The 22,490-nt window shown below is 40.5% G+C and overlaps 1 protein-coding gene across 1 annotated transcript in view; it reads left to right on the top strand.

The window, feature by feature from the left end:
* LOC311012156 (vasoactive intestinal polypeptide receptor 2-like) overlaps positions 1–22,490 on the top strand; it is a gene marked incomplete at its 5' end in the record, with an annotated part of 52,304 nt that overhangs the window by 3,667 nt on the left and 26,147 nt on the right. Inside the window, one exon of the mRNA XM_084007493.1 lies at positions 18,733–18,844. Coding sequence (XP_083863619.1) covers positions 18,733–18,844 — 112 coding nt within the window. The remainder of the gene's footprint in view (positions 1–18,732; positions 18,845–22,490) is intronic.

Raw genomic sequence — 22,490 nt, 5'->3', positions numbered from 1 at the left:
GTAGAAATATTGCTTTGTGTTTTGTGATAATGCAACATGGTACGTTTCATGGCGCTTCCTGAAATAGTCCCTTTTCTCCTTTAATTTCACTGAGCATGATTTTCAGACTTACGTATTATAGTGGAAGTTTAATTTTTGCGTCCACCATGAAAAAGGTTCCCAATTGAGTTTCCATTGGCATTGCAGGAGATTTTAACTGTGTGACTATTACACCAACTTCCGAGAGACCGAATAAAATGACACATGACTGGAAAACTTTGAAGAGCCGCTACAAGAAACATGCTCAGACACATCAAGGGCCAACTGCAAACAATAAGCAGCTGAATTGAATTTACTTTTGGACTGGCTGAACTTTGGGGTGCAGTATTTTGTTCCAAGCTGCAACAACAAAGCATCCTCCTCCTGGCTTCTTCCGGCCGAAGCTCATCCAGTATTTAAATCAAAAGTGATGTAAAAAACAAAATTCAAAACAAAAAAATCCCCTGCAGCCGGGGAAACATTTCCCACATACTGTCTTACTAAAACAAACTCTGTTACTCTAAATTACAGTCTTTCAAAGCATGAAACATTATAAAAACATGATGAGAGAACAGCTTGATTTGTTGTTTGCGTGACATCGGTAGAAATTGTCCACAGTTGCCAGGGGGACAACAACAAATTTGAATTTCTTCTGCCATACTGCAGCGCTTAAACTATCAACAGAAAATCCATCCAAGTCATCAAAGCCCATTAAAGTTAAAGACTTGAAAAAAAAATAAACCAACCGGATCTCACAGGTTTCAATTTTCGGATCATCTCTTAGTGCCCATTTAGAAGGAGAAAAAAAAGAAACAGAGGTAAACATTCTCAGCATGGAGCTGCATGTATAATCCCTTTCATCTGTTTTAGGTTCATTTGCATCCTTTTATTCCAGCATTTAACCATTCCAACAGAGAAAAACACACTGTAACGTTCAATCAATTTACATCCGTTCTTTGACCAAAAAGGAGCTTCTCAAAATGAATGACATGAATTGAGCTAGGGGAAAGCTGAACACACCATGCACCGATCTGATCTGCACGTCGATCTACACTCGCCGTAAACACAGTCAGAAGTCAGTGCTGCAGGTTTCGATTTCAAGTCAAATCTATTCTTTTAACGTGGATCTGTAAACCACAGGAAATGGGAAGAAAATTTAACAAATAAACACATAAAGGACCCACATTTGGATTAAGAGTGTTGAGAATATTAGCTTTCATTGTCTTGTAAAATGATGGAATCACACCATGAATCGATGCCATACAGATGTATTTGGGTCGTGAAGACCAAGCCTTTGCAGCCCAATTTATCTGGTCCTGATTCATTCTAATTGGATGTATTGCCAATTAAAACTTTGCAACAAGCATGAGAGATACAGTCTAGTTTCTGAAAGGCAGTATGTCCCACAGTGCGGTAATGAGGGAGGAATGGTCAGGTTGTACACGTCTCCAGATGGTGTTGAAAATATATCTCATTCCAGAAGTGAACAGGGGTGGAGAGGTCACAACCTTCATATTAGAGCAGCAGAACGCTGTGAAACTTTTGTTTCCCACCGTTATTATTTGTGACCAGCCACAGCAAAACCAGGAACATGTTGACCTCGGGGCATTTTGAGTTATTCACAGATTCTGAAAGTGTAGTTTCTAAGCTTTCCAATGATGTCTTCACATGGAAATTTGATCATATTTGACGAAGTTGTGGCCATTTGAATGTATGCTTCTCTGAAAACCTTTCACTGAGAAAACTGGCCTGAAAGATTTGCAAATCTCACCTCACCTCACCTCACCTGGTGAGCAAGGAAACACAATGGTGCTCATTTGCATCTCATTCAGATAAGCCCTCCCCCCTACAGTCGCACTCAGAAAGTATTGTAGTGGTTTGAACAATGGTTATCAAAAGCAGTAATCATGTAGATAATGATGTAGTGTTATTTTCGTTAAGCACTTTACTGGACTGAACAGAATTAGAAGGTACTTTATTGAAATGGAAATGCTTAAAGTGTACAATGTAAACATTGGAGGAAAAAAATCCTACAGTACAGTCAGTACTAGAATTAAGTGAATTTAGTCCAGGCCCATTCTCCTCAAAGTGTTTGATTGTATCCGTCAGGGTGTCTTTGCCAATTCTGAAAAGGAAAACAAAGAAGTTTCACATCATGTGTCATGCTAACAGGCACCGTCTAAGTAGCAAGTGCTGATGATTTAGCAACTAGCCTATTGTCCTCAGGTAGGCTAGTTGCTAAACTATTAGCATCACAGTCAATTCAAGCAATGCCAACAGGCCCCTTGGCACCACTGTTGAATCAGATGCCCACATTATGAGCCAAAACCTCCCATTAGAGCTTAATTTCGATGTGCATATACTTTTAAAACGACAGTACTGAGCTAGCTTAGCTAGCGAAGCAAAGTAGATAACTTGGATGTTAACGGAAACTCACCCCATAAGAAACTGAAAAGTATTCCTGCAGACTTCGTTGGCTCCGATGAAATAAGAGGTCCGGGCAGACTTTTCGTCTGCGGCTTTTGGTGGATGCAGTCATCTCCGACGTAACTACGTGTCCGTTTGCTCTCTTTCAGCAGCTAAAGAATCCATCCGTATGCTTATGAGAAAGTTTGTCGCTGCATGAATGACTTCCAAGGAGAGAGTTCTCCTTTCTTCTTCCGTAGAATTTGCAGTTAAAGTTACGGACTTCCTCCATTTTGCTGTCTTTATTCCGTTGAAATGTAACCATAGATATAGCGTCTGATATCTTCTGCTCCAACTCATCCGCTGCGAGGGACACGGGCGCTGAATAAGTAGCCATGTGTTTAGCCTTTAACGTGCAGCTGATTGACCGAAAAAATAACAACAGCATGTAAATGGCCAATGGTGATCAGTATGGAAATTAACTGCATCGCCTTACACGGCCCTGCAGAGACACAGACAAGGGCCGTTTTTTTCCGAAACTACAAATACAAAATGTATACTTTTAGGGCAACCAATACTGTTATCTGAAACATGGAGTGGCTTCTTCATGATCTCAACTTGCATATTCTGCAAAAAAACAACAACGAAAATCACAGTGGCGGGTCACATTTGCACCAGAAGAGTCAGGAAAACAAAAAGACAGGTGGATCTATTTGCTTGATAGTGGGACCATAGTAGAAATATGAAAATGTGAAAAAAGTGCCTATATTTATTCAAGTAGCATGTTATACAGTATTGTGCAATCAGTCCGCAGAATCTTGTCTGTGGAAATCCTAGACTGTACATATGAAGTGGATGTAGTCACAATTATGTCACCCATTGGTTTGTGGACTACGGTGGACTAGACTTCTGCATTTTGGCCAACGCCATCTTGTTTTTTGGCAACCAGAAGTGACACGAGAGGGTTGGGCTCAGTACAACAAGGCTACAGAGATTTGTTGTCACATAGGGGCGAATGAATAATGGCAGACAGGTAGAAACTCGATGAGGTTACTTGTGCTGTAATATATTAGTGGAGCAGTTTGTTACTACAGGAGTTTCACCTCTTAAATAATAGTGAAAACCTATGCACTCCCAGCAAAATTACTGTACAAACTGTACATCATTTAAAAGTTTTCTTGAATTCATGCTAAAGGCACATATCTAATACCAGAAAACCATCTGGTTTGTCAACTTGGGTTTCTAGTCAGTCCACAGTGCTCTGTTGAATGCTCTCACACCAGCTGGAATGAACCCAACCCAAACAACAGGACTTGCTTGTTTGTGGCATGAATGCAGACAGACCAATGTGATGTGTTATTATTAGCGTGTACCCATCTGCTGATTCTGTAAGAAAGACAACATTTAAGGGACATAAAAGTGAAACCGGGTGTTCAGGAATGACGTCACCAGTACTGTCCAATGAATGAGTGACCTGTCGGTCCATGTAACTCCATATTTACAGCTCTGTATAGAAGAACTGGACATAGTCATTGTGACATCACCAACTGGTTTGTGGACTACAGTTTTCAAGCAGAGCTAAGCATTAAAGCATATTTTACTAAATGCTGTATTGAAGAAGATTTCAATTTATTACTGAGGTGATAAATTAAGTGGGAAGTAGGATCATTTTCTCATAGACTACCATGCTATCCAACTTCTTTTTGCAACCAGAGGAGTCGCCCCCTGATGGCCGGCAGGCAAGCCAGAAGGCAAGTTTGAGGGACTTCATTGAACTACAAGTAACTACAAGCCGCTGAGTGAGAAGCAAAATCCTTGAAGTCATTGGGTTGAATGTAGCCTTTTGTACAGACCACAGGATCTGCTGCATGGATTTAAATCATAAAGCGCGCCCACATGGAGAGCTGGCAGGGCTGATGGAGATGAGAGCAGGTATTTCAACCTCCAGAGGGATCAACAGGAAGCTTCATCATCCACAAAACCTACACCACACCCACACTATTATTCTTGCTGTGCAGCTAGGCAATACTCCATCCAATTAGTTGCTTATTAACCAAACGCTCCCCTTGAATGTTAACGTTGCCTTTCAACAACAAGGCCCTGAGGCATCTGTGCAAAAGTGATTGAGCCTACGCGGACCTTCTCTAACAAGAAACAACAAAAAGGGAAAGTGATCCAAAGCGATGCCAAAAGACAGCTTCAAGAAATTCCTCCATATAGACAAACGAGTGAAGTAACACTTTGAAGACGTATCGCTGCAACGTCAAACTCGAGGCTTTGTAGGTTTTTAAATAAATGCAAAACGGTTGCCTGCCCAAACACAACTGATGTTCAGATGGCACGTCTGTTCTTGCTTCCATATATCACACTTAGTAAAATAGGATGGTAATTGATTAAGAAATGTATTTAATTGATTCAGCAGTACAAAGCTGTTAACCTAACCCAAACCCCAAACAACTTTCTAACTACTGTTATATGATAGACGGGCACTGCCCCTTTGCTTTCTATTATGTAATCAGGCTACTCTCTATATGCTTGACCTTGTTTTTTAATCATGGAGACAACGCGCATGGCGATAAAAGCACAAAACTCACCAGCAAAATTCAGTGTCCGCCCGGCCGATCTGCTCCAACAAATGGGCTTTTCGGAATTTGTTTAATCCATTGGACAGAATAGCCTTGACTAATTACCCCTCTATAAAGTCTCAGGCAAATACTGATATTGATTTTGGGACAGTGACCTGGCTAGTCGTCTTGTTGAACATGCTGTCAAATTATATTTACTGTTTGTCAAACGTACGTCGACGTCATTAATGATGTTGAATCTTGCTGACATAAAGTTGTCTTTCTGGCTTTAAGCTGAGCCTTAGTCGTATCTAAGGTTCGTTCTATTTACTGGAGCAGCGAACAAGGTTTCCAAAGCATAACGTAAGAACCTTACAGGATGGTAACGATCGTTCCAGATATTGGCAAACCCTCATTTACCAGGAGAATGGAATGAATGGCTTGCGAAAACTTCATATTTGTTCTTTGGCAAGTGACCATGGTCTGCGTAATGCCCTTCAAGGTGTCAATTATCAGAAATTAATGAACTTTGCGGAGATCTGGCCTACATGTCATCAGTCCTCACTTACATATAGTTAATATATAGATTTTCAGTGAGTTTTCTTGACAGAATCGCTCATGACATGCAGACGAAGTAGGACATCGGCAGCCGACCACAGTGCTCTGCGGCACGGTGCATCCTGTTGGAATCAGATTATTTGTGTGGTGGTAGCCTCCCCCGGGGGGAGGGGTGCCCACACACGCTTTCTTAAATCAATTATTAAATAATACCACTGTATATAAGGTGCGCCACTGTATATTTTATATGGCAAGTACTTTTTGACAAATAACTGAACAATATATACAGCTCCATTGCTCCAGTTTGTGTCATAAGTGAAAAACATACAGTGAGTGCTCGATTGCTACACTTTTTCAAATAACTGAACAATATACAGTGCTCCAATGCCATTACTTTGTGTCAAATAACTGAAAACTTATATCCAGTGAGTGCACCATTGCTACACTTTAATTGACTGCTCCACAGCCTACTTGTAGTAAAGATGATTTTATTGGGAAATTCAGCCAGCCGTCTTCTCTGCAGGGAAAACAATCCCTCCTGTGCATGAGCATTGACTGTGCACGGAGAGGGGGGGCTGTTCACAGACAGGTCCGAGAGAGAGCGGGGCGCCACAAATAAATCAATGTATGGGAAACACTGGTGTGTGTGTGTGTGACGAGAATGAAATAAAGAGTGCTATGAATGAACGGAATGATATTTACATTTCATAATCGCGTTGAAAAAAATAAATAAAAGAAAACCCAGAATCAATTACAACCAATTATACACAATCCTCTGTTTATTCCTATTTAAGTACTCTCGTAATCACTTTTGACCTGGTACAATGATTACATAATGAGTTCCAATTACCCAGGTGAAATGAATTAATGTATTACATTTGTTTGGCGCTATAAAAGACAAGACATTTGCAAATTACTCAACTTTAAGGGTGACCCTGCATTTCATACAGTTTGGCCACTGAAATCACAGGGCTCCCACGTCCAGTGTGATCCTTCCATTACAAACATATACAGTATGTTACCCACCACAAATTAGTAGTTAAACCATGCTGGTATTAGGGGTGTCAACGTCTACACGTGTAAACGGGTACACGTATAATAAATCATAACCGTTTAGAAAAATCAATAACAGCTTACACGTCATTTTTCCTCCTCCTCGTTTATTTCTCACCAATATATACGCCTATAGTATTTTTAGGGGTGATAATGTTTCCTGAAAGCTTCAGATAATAACATTAACTAACTATACAATTTAATTGTCCCACGAGTGCAGTTATCCGCATACATGATGGGGCACAATGTTACGTTGAAATAAGCCTGCGGCCACAGCCAGTGTCGCGTCACTACAAGTTGACTCGGAGACGCGATGGCAAGCGCAGCCCTCTGTGGCAGTTTTTTTGAACAAACTGCCACTGAAAAAACAGTTGAGTGTAAATTATGCCAGGCAAAGTTGGCTTATAGTAACAGCACTGGATCTATGCGCAACCACCTGCGACGGAAACACCCTAACCAATTAGAGGGAGAGACTGCTGCTGCTGGCATCGGTGGTGCTACCGCTAGCAGTTCACAGGCTAGCATGAGGGACTATATATATACAACAAATCGAAGAAATGTGACAAGGCACGGAGTGAACATATCAGCAACTTAATAGCTGAAATGGTGGCCCTCGACATGCAGCCTGTGTCAGATTTTTTCAGCTGATGAAATATCTGGAGCCAAGCTATGAAATTCCCTGCAGAGCGACAGTTAGCTCAAGGATATCAAAGCTCTACCAAGATTGCTCCACAAAAATAAAGCACCAAGTCGAGCAAGCTCTTTATGTGGCATTAATGACTGACTGTTGGACCTCGTTGAGCACAACGGTATGTATGACAGTGACCTGTCACTTCCTCGACAAGGAGTGGAAGATGCAAGTATATGTACTAGCTATGCAAAACCTGGAGGAGAGGCACACAGGAGAAAACCTCAAGAAGGATTTAAAACGTGTTGTGGAGGAGTGAGAGTTGGAGAGTGACCGGGTGAGTGCGTGTGTTCACGATAATGGAGCAAATATTGTCAAAGCCAACCAGGCCTGTGAGTGGGAGCTGCTTTGCCCATACTTTTCAGCTGGCGATACAGGATGGGTTCAAAGCTGTCCCAAATCTGGAGCGCGTCGCGGGAGCCAGCAGCAAGTTGGTAGCGTACTTCCACCATAGCACCATCGCGACTCAAGCTCTCCGTGCAAAGCAAAAACAAATGTTTCCCGACAAGGAACATGCACTTATTCAGTGCTGCAAGACCCGGTGGAATTCTATTTATTACATGTTTGTGCGGCTGCTGGAACAACGTTGGGCGATCACTGCTGTGCTGTCTGATTGCTCTGTCACCAAACCTGGGGATGCGTGCAACCAAGAGCTGAGAGATGACTACTGGAGGATGATGGAGGAGGTCGAGCCGGTTCTGAAAGCATTGGAGGTGGCTACCACAGCCTTGTGTGCCGAGGAAGCGGTCTCACTCTCACATGTGTACCCGGTGGTGTGTGGCCTCATGAAAGAACATCTGCTGGCAACAAACCGAAGCGATGGCAGGATCATAACTTTTGTGAACACGGTACGAGACTCACTTGCCAAAAGATTCCTGCCTTCTGAATTAGAGCAGTACCTCTCCGACCCGGCCATTCCTCTTCAGTCAGACCCCCTTGGTGGAGAGCCCATGAACTGCAATACCCCATCATGTCAAGGTTGGCCAGAAAGTTCCTCTTCATACTGGCCACTCCACTCCAAGCTACACTCCAGGCTATTAACCTAATCTTCCTCAACAAAAACCTGCCCAGGTAATGAAGTATTAGACAATTATTTTTCTCTTGCACTATTAGCCTATTAACCATAGCCTATTAACATAATTTAAATCATTGTTTTGATCTGAGTTAGGCTATTCTATTTGCATTCGGTGATTTATTTTGCATACTGGTAAAATATTGTTCTTGGCCATTAGTAAAAATCCATCCATTTTCTACCGCTTTATCCTGTATTCAGGGTTGCGGGGGGGCTGGAGCCGATCCCAGCTGTCATTGGGCGAAGGCAGGGTACACCCTGGACAGGACGCCAGTCCATCACAGGGCCATTAGTAAAAAAACGTAGTTTTTTTAATTGTTATTGTTTTTCAGACCAGCGAGACCGCTTAAAGGCAAGACAGCTGCTGTGTAGAATAGGCTGCGGAGGACTTGAAGAAGAACACGGCACTCATCATCTTCTCCATGCGCTAATGGCGTCCTGCTGAAAATAAAAACTGTTACTGGTCATTTCAGCCTTTATTGTTACGTGTTGTTGTACATTATATTGTTGGTTGGTGTTCTGTGTCGGCTTTTTAAGAGAATAACGTTTTTGTCTGATAACTACTGGAATGGCTTTGATTTAATGGGATTAGGAGGCGGTTGAATGGAAACAGAACCTTTTAGTGGTTAAATGGCACAACTGCGATAGAAAGAGATCATAAATTTAAACGTGTAACCGGGTACACGTCGGTTAGAAGCCGCGTGTACACGTGTAGAAACAATTGTAAACGTTGACACCCCTAGCTGGTATATGACATTGAAAGACAGTCAGTAATTACTTTTATCATTACTTCAAATGATTTTCAAAACAAGACAACAACATTTCTCACCCTTGCGTATCTAAAAGATCCAGAAACAGCCACCATGTGGTCAACAAAGCTTCAAAGTTACTCATACTGCATGTATTTTTAATGTTTGTGAGAGTGGGGGAGATCGTGTTTCAAAGGGAGGATGTTTTTGAAAGCTGTTTGTTTGTTTGTCATTTTGTATTTAGGCTACAGAGAGCAGCGAGGCATAACCCATTATGATTAATCAAAGCGCTGCGATGGCTTAAGTGGAGTTTCTTACCAACAGCTTTTGTGCCGTATAAATGTTAACACAATGAGACCGAATGCTCGCCTCCATTACACAAAAGATTACCGAAAATAATAGAGGAACTAAAAATATGAACAGCTCTTTTTAGTGTTGGTGCCTTGTAGTGGTCATAATCTGGTGTGAATGTAGGTTTTTTCCTCTGTACGCCACAAATTCGAAATAAAAGCATCAGCTCAATAGACCTACATGGGATTGACACTGCTCATTTTCCTGAAGCCTATTTAAATGGGACTCATCCTTTTTTTCCTGGGGATGTGCCAATACATCAAGTTTCAACAACAACTAATTATAATAATAATAATATTGAATTTAATTTATACAACACACTTCAACATCTCATGGTATGAGCTGGTTCGTTTTACGACGTGGACCACAAAACTTTGTGACGAAGCTGTTAAAGTGAAGTCTGTGAAAGGACTTCAGGTATTGCATTCACGACGACATCAACCGAATGTGTCAGTTAGGAGAACGAAACGAGTCCTTCCAAACCAAAGTAATGTGTATGTGTGACCTCACTCCATCGTACATAATATATAGAATCAAAGCTGATCAAAGTGCTGGAGTCACTACAATGAACCTCCACATGTTTTTTAGTCTGTTGTGTCTAAGAGACAAGTTCAAGAACAGTTATTTTTTGCATTCTCTTTGTTTTCCCTATTGAATGTAACAAACCGTGACCTTTGTGTACCGGTACAACCTGACTAATTATACGTCTGTGGATTTCCTTGTGAAATAAGGCATCTCTTTGCATCTCTACTATGAACATTATGCACCAAAATACACAAATACCTTGTACATCAAAACCTACTAAGCAATAAACCAATTTGTGATTCTGATAAAGAAAAATTCAAGAATATCAGAATTTGGCTTTAAAGCACCAAATGAGCAGCTACCCTGTGTTTGGTCGGTGTTATTACAGTAAAGGGGAGTCGAGTGAGTGTGCTCTTCTCTGATGCACCATGATGAGTGAATTCGCTGAGTGAATGTGAAAGCTTTGAGCAGATGGCGGAGCTGTGCCTCACGGCCGAGTACGGCAGACATAAATCTCTGGATTCTCAACGAGTCCCGTCTTATTTACAAGACTTAGATTTGGGGAAGCGATGGCGTGGAGGTTAGAATAGCCGGCATGTTACCCAAACGACCAGCTGGAGAGATGGATGAGTAGTCGTCTCAGCCTCCCGCTGCTGCTTCGGGCCCTGCAGAGAGCCCTTGAGCAAGGCACTGAAGCACGAACAGGCATAGATACTTTTCTCAAAATTCAGCTGCCACGTCAGACCTTCACAGGGAATTTATTAAGTGAACCAGAGTATGAGTTTGTTGGAAGAAGTGGAGCTTCACGTTGCTCTAAGGCGCCCCTGCAGTGCGATTCTTGTGATAAAAGAAATCCGGAAACCACATTTTGTGTAATCTGATACAAGCTTTGTCTTCTAATAGGCTTTGCTGCCCACACACACAAGCGCACACACACACACATACACACACACACACACACACACACACAGAGGGGCTCTGATTAGACCTGGGAACACTCTTTTAGAAGTCTTGGCTTTGGGGATTCGTCACACAAATACAATGACTTTGTTGATGTCTGATACCACATTTACACTGTAGGCGGTTTAGTTTTTCAACCCCAGTGTTCCTCGACAAATAACACGTCAGAGATGTATTTCATAATAATGTGACACGTGATGTGGTATAGTGATTAGTCATCCCTTGTAAAAGAAATGTAGAAGTGCTTTATAAAAGGTGTACAAATACATTGAAGTAACATTTCCAGTATGTTTTAGTATTTAATGGTGGGTTTGAGGATTGAAACCAACCCAAAATAAATGATTGCATATAAAAGAGGATGCAGAACTAATTCTATAATAGTCTTTCTTTGTCAGGTCTGTCCGTAAGCATACAAGCAAACAACTTTTAAAGTGATCTGTTTTCTGAATGGAGCTATGCTAACATTGTAGCTGCTTCTTCAAAACACAAAATCATGTCATTAAGGCTAAATATGGTCCCCATATTGTTATACATATACATTTATACACATAGTATATATAACAATGTCAGGATGTCAGTGACAACAGGAGGAAATTCATATACATTTGCGTATTTGCATTGACTTTAAGTGAAAAGTTTGCTTCGCGTTTGGTGTGAACACACCATAAGGTTTCTTTTCAGGTGTTTATACAATAAAGAAAACATACTTATTTATATATTTCATTTCTTCAAATAGATCCCCTAAATACCATACACTTGCCCTTTAAATAATTACCAAGGAAAGTCATATATTTTTCTTTGCCTGTCAAGGGCAGGTGAGACGGGGACGACCGACTCCACGGTCAGGTGAACACTGAGACAAGAAATATCTAGGCGTGATGATCAGTCTCTCTATAATAGATCTTCCAAGTTTGTTGGGGGCATAATAAGGCCTTAAAATTAGACTCCTTGAGATTTTAGTCCAGCGGCTCCTGTGGTTAGTGGTGCTGCCACAAAATTATTGATTAAAACGCTTGCTGAGCAGCCATGATGTTAGGCATTACCTTCATGTTCTGCAATTACGTGACACAAGTAATTGCAGAACATGAAGGTTGCATGGTCAAAAAGTGACCATATCCCCTGTGTGTGTGTGTGTGTGTGTGTGTGTGTGTGAGAGAGAGAGAGAGAGAGAGAGAGAGAGAGAGAGAGAGAGAGAGAGAAAGCACTTTGAATTCACCATTCCACAATGAAAACAGTACACATCGTGTCATTTGTCAAATTGCATCTTGGCTGCTTGCAGCTGTGATCTGATTTGATCCAAGCTCATGATCATAGGTGAGATTGGTTGGTTTGCCATTTGCCTTCAGTGAGATTCGCCGCTCCACAGTCCAGTGGAGTCTAGGACGCTGACGCTGTTGGCACCTTCACTTGCCAATTAGACCCTAAAATTCAGTGTGCAAACTAAAAAATGAATCATGACTACAGGAAAACTGACACGGGAATATTACCATGAAATAGATGCATATTTATGCTCTCTCCTTCCCTGTGTGCTTTGTTTTGTATGTTCCAGTTTTATGACTGCAAAAGAGACCAGGTGGTGTTAAACTAACACAATAGCACTGTCTGTCGATTAAGATAGATAGATAGTAAAATAGTGGACATTTACAATAATCCTACAGACAGAAACGTGATGAAATCATGAACTACAGGTCTGAAATATGAATTTGTTGGAGGTCTATCAGACGGCTGATAGAGAGACTCGGTGTTAAATGTTTTCTCTCCAGTGACGAGCCATGTGACACCGCAGGCTTAAACCTGACTCATGAGACCTTGCTGTCACCACTAGTCTTCCACGCAAACCCTCATTCCCCTCCTCCCCGACATCATCATCACTGAAGGAAATACAAACTGGAGGTCAAGCATGAAATCTTTTCATGTGCTCATATGGGTCATTTTGACAGACAACATATTTTTGTGGACGTGTTGGCTCGTGTAACCACATCTTGTTTTACTGCAAATACTTGCACCATAAATGGAGAGAATTAAAAGTTCACATCTTCAGCTCTATTTATTACTTCATCTTGTCGTCCTCAGCAGATGTCTGTTGAAAGCTGTTTGGAAAATGGAAGGCTCTTTCAAATGAAATAGTTGGCAGGTGATTGCTACTTTTTACAGTGCTGTTTTTGTAGTTGGACATCAGTGCTGCAGCAATTGTCTAAATCGAAATCTAATCTAACTCATTCACACACCGGTGGCATACGTGCTGTACATCTGCTATCGGCAAATTCATTGTAGTTTCACAGATAGAAAGTTGGGATTTGCAACTTTTCAAACATCGCTTGAATGCAGCAGGTACCTGGTGAGTCGGCTGCTGCTTCTTGGAGTTGATCACTCTTCATTGGTTTTGTCTGGCCTGCAGATCTCACACTTAAAGTTTATCTGCTCAATGGGGCCACGAACGCTTGGCAGGCCTATCGCCTGGACCTGCTCCGTGCTCGGTCAGCCTCTGCTGTAATATCTAATCCAGTCGGCAGTAAACTCAGGGCAACTCGATCATCCCCAAAGCTCATTTGATGGCCGCCACTGGTGCGCATCACTGCTGAACGAAGCCACAGCAGGAAAACACACGAGGGAAGAAGCAGATAAGATGGATTCATTAGCATTTCTAAAGCTCGGCCATCAACTGAAGAGAGACTTTTACTAATACATCTGCTTTTGCTATTATTTATGTATCCCCTTATTACTTTTTACAGAGCCTTTGTGGTATAACAGCACTGCTCGTCTGTGTGATGGGTTTTTGCCAGACTTTGGAAACACTTCTACAATGATTCATGACTGATGATTCATGACGTCATGGCATGATGCATCTCTACTAATTAAGAAATGTTAGCATGCTAAAGCACCAAACCTAGAGGGTCAACATGGTGCACTGTCATGTGACTGTTGCTATCTTAATGCTCTACCTCTGGTGTTGTGGCTTTGAACTCTTTAGAACAACACACCTGTGATGTGAGCACGGGAAAACGTCTTTTCGACATCTATCTGACAGGGCTGTGATAAATATGTTGCCCCTGCATTGCGGCTATGCAAAACACACACACACACACAGCTCTGAGACAGGTGTGGGAATGTGGACTGCAAAATGTCTTTGACTTTAAACTTTAAACACCATAGGGGAAAAAAGACATGAGATTTATGGGACGGCCAGTAAAAGCAGCTTCTGGCATAGATTGATTTTCTCATGTGTGAGGGTAAGAAACACAGTGTCTCCATCCAGCTGTCAAATAAATATTCATCCACATTCACTGTAACACACCAGTGATTGAGCCTGTTGTGTATCGAGTTTGTTAAAAGCTTAACAATTGCTGTCAGGAGAAAGAAAACGCTCTGGTGAACAGGAAGTGATGCATTTTACAGTTTCTGATTGTCTGGAAGTAAATAAAAGATGAACTGAGTGTGAGCAGAGAGAGAGACACCACAGCTGAGGTACTCTTTAAAAGGTATACTATGCAACACTTTCCTAAAAAAATGTTTTTTAGCCTGTAACCTCACAGGCAGACAGAAGCCGAGCTTTACGCTGCCTTTTTGTTGTGGGAGTATCACTCCTTTTTTGTGTTTGTAAAAGCTACTGAGACGGAAAAGGTTCACAGAATGTTATGCCTCTGAGACGGCATCGGAGGCAGTCACAGAGCCACAACAGAGGCGAGGTGAGTCGGCCTCTTTGTGAACTGAGCGAGCTGAGAAGCCCAAAAAGAAGTGACGTTTTGAAGACTGCTACGTGAGCAACCTGTTAGCGGAGCTAACAAGCTCAGAACGTTGATCCGACGAAGATAGAAGGCCGGTAGTTTCTCGCACGAGGCTGCCATTGATTGCATCGACATGTGTGATGCATTCAATTTGTGATGTAAAAATAAAAATGCAACAAATTGTGTTACACATCATGGACTTTCGGTTCCCCAAAGTCGGGATGCTTTGTAAAAGGAGACACCGCTGCGGCGCTATGCAGCAAACCAAAGTTCTTTAGAAACAGGTGCGATGGCAGCGTATCGAGGGCTCTCAGTTCTGTGATTACGGCAGAATCTCTGCCTAGAGAGCAGGCAGGCCACTTGGGGATGAAGTGAGGTGTGGATGTGATTTGTACTTTCCAATGTTAGGTTGGTAACGTAATTGTTTTTATTCTTCTGATTCACGGCTTTGTTCTCACAAACGCTGGTCCCTCTACATTCACTCTCTAGCTAGCTCATTTAGCCATATCTCACCTTTTTTAATTCAGACATCATCACAGCACTGCCAGCAATGTTTGATTCACAGGCGACGTCTTTACAACCAACTAAACTTTACCATTTTGTTGGCCAAATGCAACAATATTACTGCTTCATACCATACTGACCATTCTGCAGTGATGTGTTTTCAGGTCGCTACTTTTAGTCTCTTCAATGGACGTTTACGTCACATGCTCCATGGACGTCATGATTACACACTTCAGGTTCACGTGAAAAGTAGAAGTAGTTGTGTGAAGGATGAAAAAAAGAGACCTGGATGTTTGGCTTTGGAAAATGTCCAATATTGTCAGTCACAGGGCTTTTGTGAAAACCACGTCTGGAATGTCTGCAGCCACCAGTTCAATGGAAGTATTTGTTCAAGAAATAAGATTGGATATGTCAAACAAATAAGGGACTTTCACCAAGGAGACTACTGAGTCAATGTTGACTTATTTTACCTTACTTTTGTCACCGCTTATGTACTTAAGTAACACCAGTTGCATAACAAAGATAGTTATAATCCGGGATCTTTTCTGAAGCCTAACTAAGTACTTTTGTTCCTCAAGTAAACCTGAGAACGTATTCAGATCATTGTTGGAAGCTTATTTTTGAAAAGCAAGTGAAACCCTGTTCTTGAGCTGTCCAAAATGGACGCTGGAGACCTTGAGCATCATAGTTTGAAGCCTTTGACCACTGACCGTCGGTATTTAACGAGTTGGGAGGGAGAACATCTTGGATCTGAGTATATTCATTTTGAGCCTTCCCAGCCTCCATTAACTGAATTGCAGGTCACAGACTGGGTTTCATTTGATTGAGAAGTGGAGGTTTTTTTGGACATTTTGAAGACATATCACCTTATGTTCAACTGCATTTCATTTAAACACAAAATTACGATCTGCTTCACATTGAAATATGGTCAAATAAATGCTTTCAAACTGCAGTTTTATGTAACCTAACCTGACTCAATATTCATATAAGTTCAGTTCATTTTGAATGTGTTGATGCTAGATCAGTTGGTTTGTGTGCATTTGGGTGTGTGACTGTACCTCCCTCCAGGCCTTTGCAGTTAAAAAAAAATGTTGGGTTTTAGTCATTTTGCCTGCTGAATTTCACAACATTCACTTTTAGAACAGTTTTAGATTCAGTGTCTTTGAACACACCCCTCACATTTGGAATAAATGTTTGGGTGTGTGTCGGATGCACCAAAATGCCGTTTAGCTGTCACTTCTGGCTCACGGCTGTGTACATGAATTTGTGTGCTGGCAGCCGGCCTCGCCTCATGCCCGGGGATAAAGGACCCGTCTGTGTGGGATTTGGGTGAGTGATGGGCAGGAGAGGAATCTGTCCACTAAAAGCTTTTTCAGATGCCGTTCAGCCAATTATTGGGAGGATCCCCAATTTGTGTATCTGAATGAGCTGTTCCTTTCGCATTTTTCACAAATTTCACTTCCCTTCACTTTTTTGGGGGATATTTTTCAGTCGTTTGTCAGTGTGAAATGTTTTGTGTAGACCCTCGTTCACTGGTCAGGAGCTGCTAATGTGGTTGCTCAGGCGATTAACATGGTGCTGAAACGAAACCCGCCTCTAGGCAGCACAGTCCTTAAATAATGGAGCCCACTGCTAACGTTAACAGAGGCATTGAGTTATATTACGACAAATTTTGCCGTCAAATTATATTCATGTGTTCAAATGTAATCATGCAAAATGTATGCTTTTGGTGAGAAACTTGAATAAAAAGGTGTTTGAACAAGATAATATATAAAATATATATAAAATAGATCTTAGAAAGGCAATTATGACCCTAGCGCTAATATGCTTATAAATAAACAAATAATAATAATAATAATAATAATAATAATAATAATAATAATAAAATATAATACAGTCTGGAGCCAGGTATACCAGCTGCTATACCGTCAATCTTTAATTTCTCAAGTCTTGAGAACAACATCTGCCTTTTTTGCTTTTTGAGCCTTCTTCAGCAGCTAGACTGTAACTGTGTCGGTCTACCTTTAGATGCCAAGCAGATAGCATTTATCAGAGCTTGTTTGATGAGCTGAAAGGTACTTGAACGCTGCACTGAACTGTGGAGTCTTTGTGGGTTCGTCATCTTTAGCGACTCCTTTTATTAGACACTTCCTGTCATAATTGAATCCATTGTTAATATAAAAAGTAAGCGAACGTCGCCAGCAATTAACTTTATCATTAAATATTGGAAACTGGATAGGACTAATGGATACATCTAGGAATCCGTTTATAATGAGGTAAGTTGTCCTTTTAAATTTAGTGTTACAAGTGTGGCAACAGGGAATCAACATATCCTCATATGGCTGGTATCACCTCAGATGATTTTTTGAATACTGTATATTGAAATATGTGGAGGCTGGTGTTGTTTGGCAGATTCTCTGGGGTTCCTCTGTAGGATTTCGTGGCTAAACCACTATCAGTTCATCTGTCTCTCCTGGTTTTAAACACACACATGAAGAAAGAGGGAAAGGGAGCGTTGGTTGTTTTCTTTAAGCAGCTTATCTTGACCGTGTATTCATCTGTCCATCATAACCATGACTCCCTGTGAAACAGCTTGACATACTTCCCCCTCTCCAGTTACCTTGAAGAATACCACAAACAAAATGTGGACAATAAAACAACACATACATTTACGTATAAGCACATTTTAGAACAGATTTGAAGTTTTGCTGTAAAGGGAAGGGAACTGTGACTGCGGTCATTTGGGCAAATCATTCCAGAGGTTTGAGGGAGTATTTTCTGTTTAGTTGTTGTAGTGCGGTTTTATATAATTAGCAGACTTTATCTTTACCTTTATCTAGGCTTTTACACATGAGGGGTGTTTTTTTTTTTTTTGGTGTGATTAATTTGCATGGCACCGTTGTGTGGCAAAAAAATCGCCTTATTTTTTCGCAATGAGGTCGATTCTTTTGAGCTTTCGCAGCGTGAAATGGGGTATCAACCAATCACGGGATGAGTTGTGCCCTGATTTATAAATCTACTGCTGAATAGTCAGAACCAAGACATCACTCTTTATTACTCCTTTCTTTTCACAATAAAAGCCTGAGACATATATTTGCAGGCGATTACTTCACACTTTTGTGTTGTTTATTCGTCAGACCTCCCGTTTACTGACATTTATGGATGAAAGGTAATTTTACCTTTAATACAAACATTTTTAATTGGGACAGATTCCTTTGTATGGAAGTATTAATTCAAGTGTATTTGCAGGACATTGTCTGGTTATTTGGATATGTAATCCAGATTGTCAGCTGGCAAGTACAGTATGTTACTATTAATAATAATAACAATAATAATAATAATAATACCTATATTATTTATATTTCGTCATCTTAAAGGCTGCATAAGTTCATTAACTGATTGAAATGGAGCAAATATTTCCACCAGTTTGGACATATGCAAACTGCTAATAATAAGATCCTTCTGAAAGAAGATCATCATTCATCAAATACTGTCACAATATTTAAGGATGGTACAGCATGAAACCTGACTTTGTATACGTCTGCCTTTCCCTCTACAGGTTGATGGGCGACATCCAACCTGTAATTTCCTGTTGGAGGTGGAGAGAGACCAGACGGAGTGTCTGAGGAGGCTGAGGGAGGAGGTGGAGGACGCCGTCGGCAGCCATAAAGGTCACAATCACCCACTAAATTAGAGTTAAAATAAACTACTCTAGAAACAGTGACTGAACTTGTGGAACACAAAACACTGAGCACAAGTAGAGTTTGTTCTCACAGATTCCAGTTTAGGTTAATTTTTTCTGGCAGGCCACTGGTAAGTATGAATATATGTATATAAAACTGACACATGTAGTACTCTGTAATAGAGGTTAAAGAGTGCTACATGTGCTTTACTGTTCAATCAGGAGAGAAACAATTTCCAAGTGCAGAGTGCATAGTACAATAATAAAAAAACAGCTCAACCCTTGAACTCTGAAATGAAAGAAAAGCATTAACATTTGTGAGACTGGCTTTGCTGTGTGTGTATGTATAACAACTAAATCATATTTGGACTAAATCAGGATTGATTTGACCTCCCAGGTTGAACACTCAGATTATATCTCATGTTGAAATATAAGATTATTTCTCTGCCCAACCACATTTCATCGAGTAATAATAAACACTTTCTGAATTTTAGAAATAAACATCATTCACTGTGTTTCTTCTATTGAAGGTTAACTTCTAAATCAGTCATGCGCATTTTACAGGAAATACAGCATGTTGACGTTTGTTTGTATGTAACCTGATATATTACACACAGCCGTATTGAGTGCACACAAATACACAGTATCTTTGCACATTGTCAGATGTGGTCGGTGAAACTGCCTGTTTTAATGTTGCAGAGTGGAGCTTTACTTTGGTGGGGGGTGGGGTGGGGGGTATTAAAGCGCTGCACATGACAAGATTCATGCAGGCAGGCAATAAAGCTTCTCGTATGAACATGATGAAGTATAAACAATGATATATAAACCATTTTTAAATTGGAAGAGAAAAAGGCTGCACACTAAGCTCCAATGAATTTATGGTCTTTAACCCTCAGACTCGGCCGACATTCCTCTCTGAGAGGCTGCAGCCGCTTCAGTTTTACAAAGTGAAGATAGTAATTATAGGATAAAGCTCCTTTAAATTATGGCGAGAGAGAAACGCTGCACGCGACCCTAAAACAATAATGTTTACTTTTGTTTGTTATAAAATGATTGGAGGTACAGCTTGAAACAATAAGCTAGGCTAGAGATATTCAACAGGGGGTCCAGGATCCCTAGGGGGTCCACAGAGGTGCAGCAAGGGTCCCCGAAATGATTTGATCCCAAATTTGTTTCTTCCAAAAAGGAAAATGTCCAAAAATACAATACAATATGGAATTATTATTTTATTGACTTATATATTGTATACATACATCATTACAAAGTACCTTTATACATGGCACTATAGACTGCACTACACATTATTATTGGCCCGGTTTAATGAGCAACACAATCTTATATGATATGTAATCGGGGGTCCCTCCATCAGGGCACTATCAGCCAATAGGGGTCCTTGGCCTGAAACACATTGAAGACCTCTGAGCTCGGCCAACTCCAGCTGTACTGAACACACACATCAGATTGATAGATATTCTCATCTCACTCGAAGAAAGAAATCAAAGCAGCACATTTCCCAAAATGTTAAACCAGTTCTCATCAATGTTTAATGTACGGTACTTGAAAAGCCTGGAATGAAAAGGTGTTTTTTTTTTTACAATTTCTTCTCAATATCTTAGAAGTTTGTTCATAAATACATTAAAATTGACTGAATAAATTGGTTGAGTGGCTGAATTTTGAATAAAAATAAATAAATAAATATTTGAGGCGTAAACTGAGACGTAGAGTGAAACTCACGAGACGAAGAACACACATAAATACACTAGGAAAGGCAAGATAACACGACACAGGTGTAACTATTCAGGACAGGCAGGTAGTCACACACAAGACAGGAAGTCAAGATATCTGCAATAAGAGACAACGGTGACTACAAAATAAAAGGAAATCAGCCAAACAAAACCAAAGATCGTGACTCTAGTCATGTGTTTATCCAGTAAAAGATAAAAAGACTAAAAAGTTCTTGTATCAGGAACAATCTTTTTGACATTGAGGTGTTGCAGGCCTCCCAGAAAGGACAGCTCGACTTTGGAGCGACACGTAGGCCTAGCCCCTTTCCCAGTAAGTTAGCACGACATGTCTGATATCAAGACATTCACGATTCATACTGCTGGCTTCTTAAATACTGAACCTGCAACAGCCTTCAAAAGTAGCGTAGCAGCCACCAACCGAGTGATGCAAGTTCATGTTTAAAACCAAGTTGTTGGTTTTATCTCAAGAGTGAAAAACCTAATTCATTCTGTAATTCTTTTTTTTATCTGCGACGGACTCGAGACTGAAGCCTAAAACCTCCTTTAACCACCATCGAACTGAGCGTCAGTGTTAATGAGCCTGACTGTCTTCTCCGGTGATGTGAGCTCCCGCTGTGTAAATTAACACTCAACGACACGAAGAGATAATAAATAATGAGAATGTTATAATAAAATAATCACATGGTTTAAATTCTCTGTGGGAGAGAAAGTGCCGGCAAGAACATCTTTCTCACAGATTTGTTTCATTAATTTGGTTGTGGCCCTCGGGACTCCACGTGACGCTGCCCAGTGGGAATCAAACCAACGGCCTTTACGGTGTTGATGCCTTGCTCTACGCAGCAGCAGATAGGGATGTGGCTCAGACTCAAAGTCAGGTTTATTCATTGTTGAAATGAACGGATGGAATTTGAGATTCAGTCCTGTAATCTGGCAATTTAAAAATGCCCACCCAAGACTTTTATATTAATTTTATAGCCGTCTAATTAAAAACGGATATGACAATATGACATTTTCTTTTACTGATCATTGTATTAATCGTGTTGATATTGGTTAGTAGGTTTTCACATAGAAGGAATTTTCCTTGGTGTTCACAGCAAATAAAAATAAAGTCATGAAACATAAATAAAAATTATAAAACTATACCAAAAAATATTTTGAAAATACTATAAGATTTTGAAAATGTGTATAGAATAAACGTGATTTAACATGAATGTTTGTAAAGTTTGGTGCAAAATATTGAAAAGGGAATGTGCAAATGTTGAAAAAAGGATAGTAGTATGAAGAATGAGTGTAATGTACACAGATAACACTCTAAAAGATGTATGTTAATGTAACCCTGAGATTGTTTTGTCAGCTGCTGTTTTCACGGTCAGGAAAGAGCCTGACCTTGTCACGGTTGGGATGAAATGGCCACGTACATTTAGATTTAGGCAACATAACTTCAGAACTGACAAATGTGACGATGTTTTTGTGCGTAAACCGAAGCACTACTATTTCACAACATTAACCAAATCTTCAACATCAAGAACTGTGTCATTATAGAGACGTCGGAGGCTAAATATGACCAGTAAGAGATCACATTGCATTCATACAGATGAGAAAGTCTTACTGCATGCCATCTTATTTATTTGTTATTATTATTTATTGTCATTTTATCAGTTTAAGTTACTGTTCCCTCATTGGCTTCCCACTACTCAACACACATTTGGTTCTGTTTGATGATGAAATCAGAAATGAAAATGTTTTCCTGCCGAAGATGCATCCAAACATTTGATGCACGAAATAAAAAAGGGTCTGCAGTCAAAGAAGGATAACGGGACGCTGTTGTGCAGCACATTTTCAAAAAAGAAAGTCAGTTCTTTTAACTAACTGCATGAGCTCTAAGTAGGG

The sequence above is a fragment of the Eutrigla gurnardus genome (assembly GCF_963514095.1).
Source record: "Eutrigla gurnardus genome assembly, chromosome: 4".
Lineage (NCBI taxonomy): Eukaryota > Metazoa > Chordata > Actinopteri > Perciformes > Triglidae > Eutrigla > Eutrigla gurnardus.
This window is presented reverse-complemented; position numbering and strand designations above follow the sequence as displayed.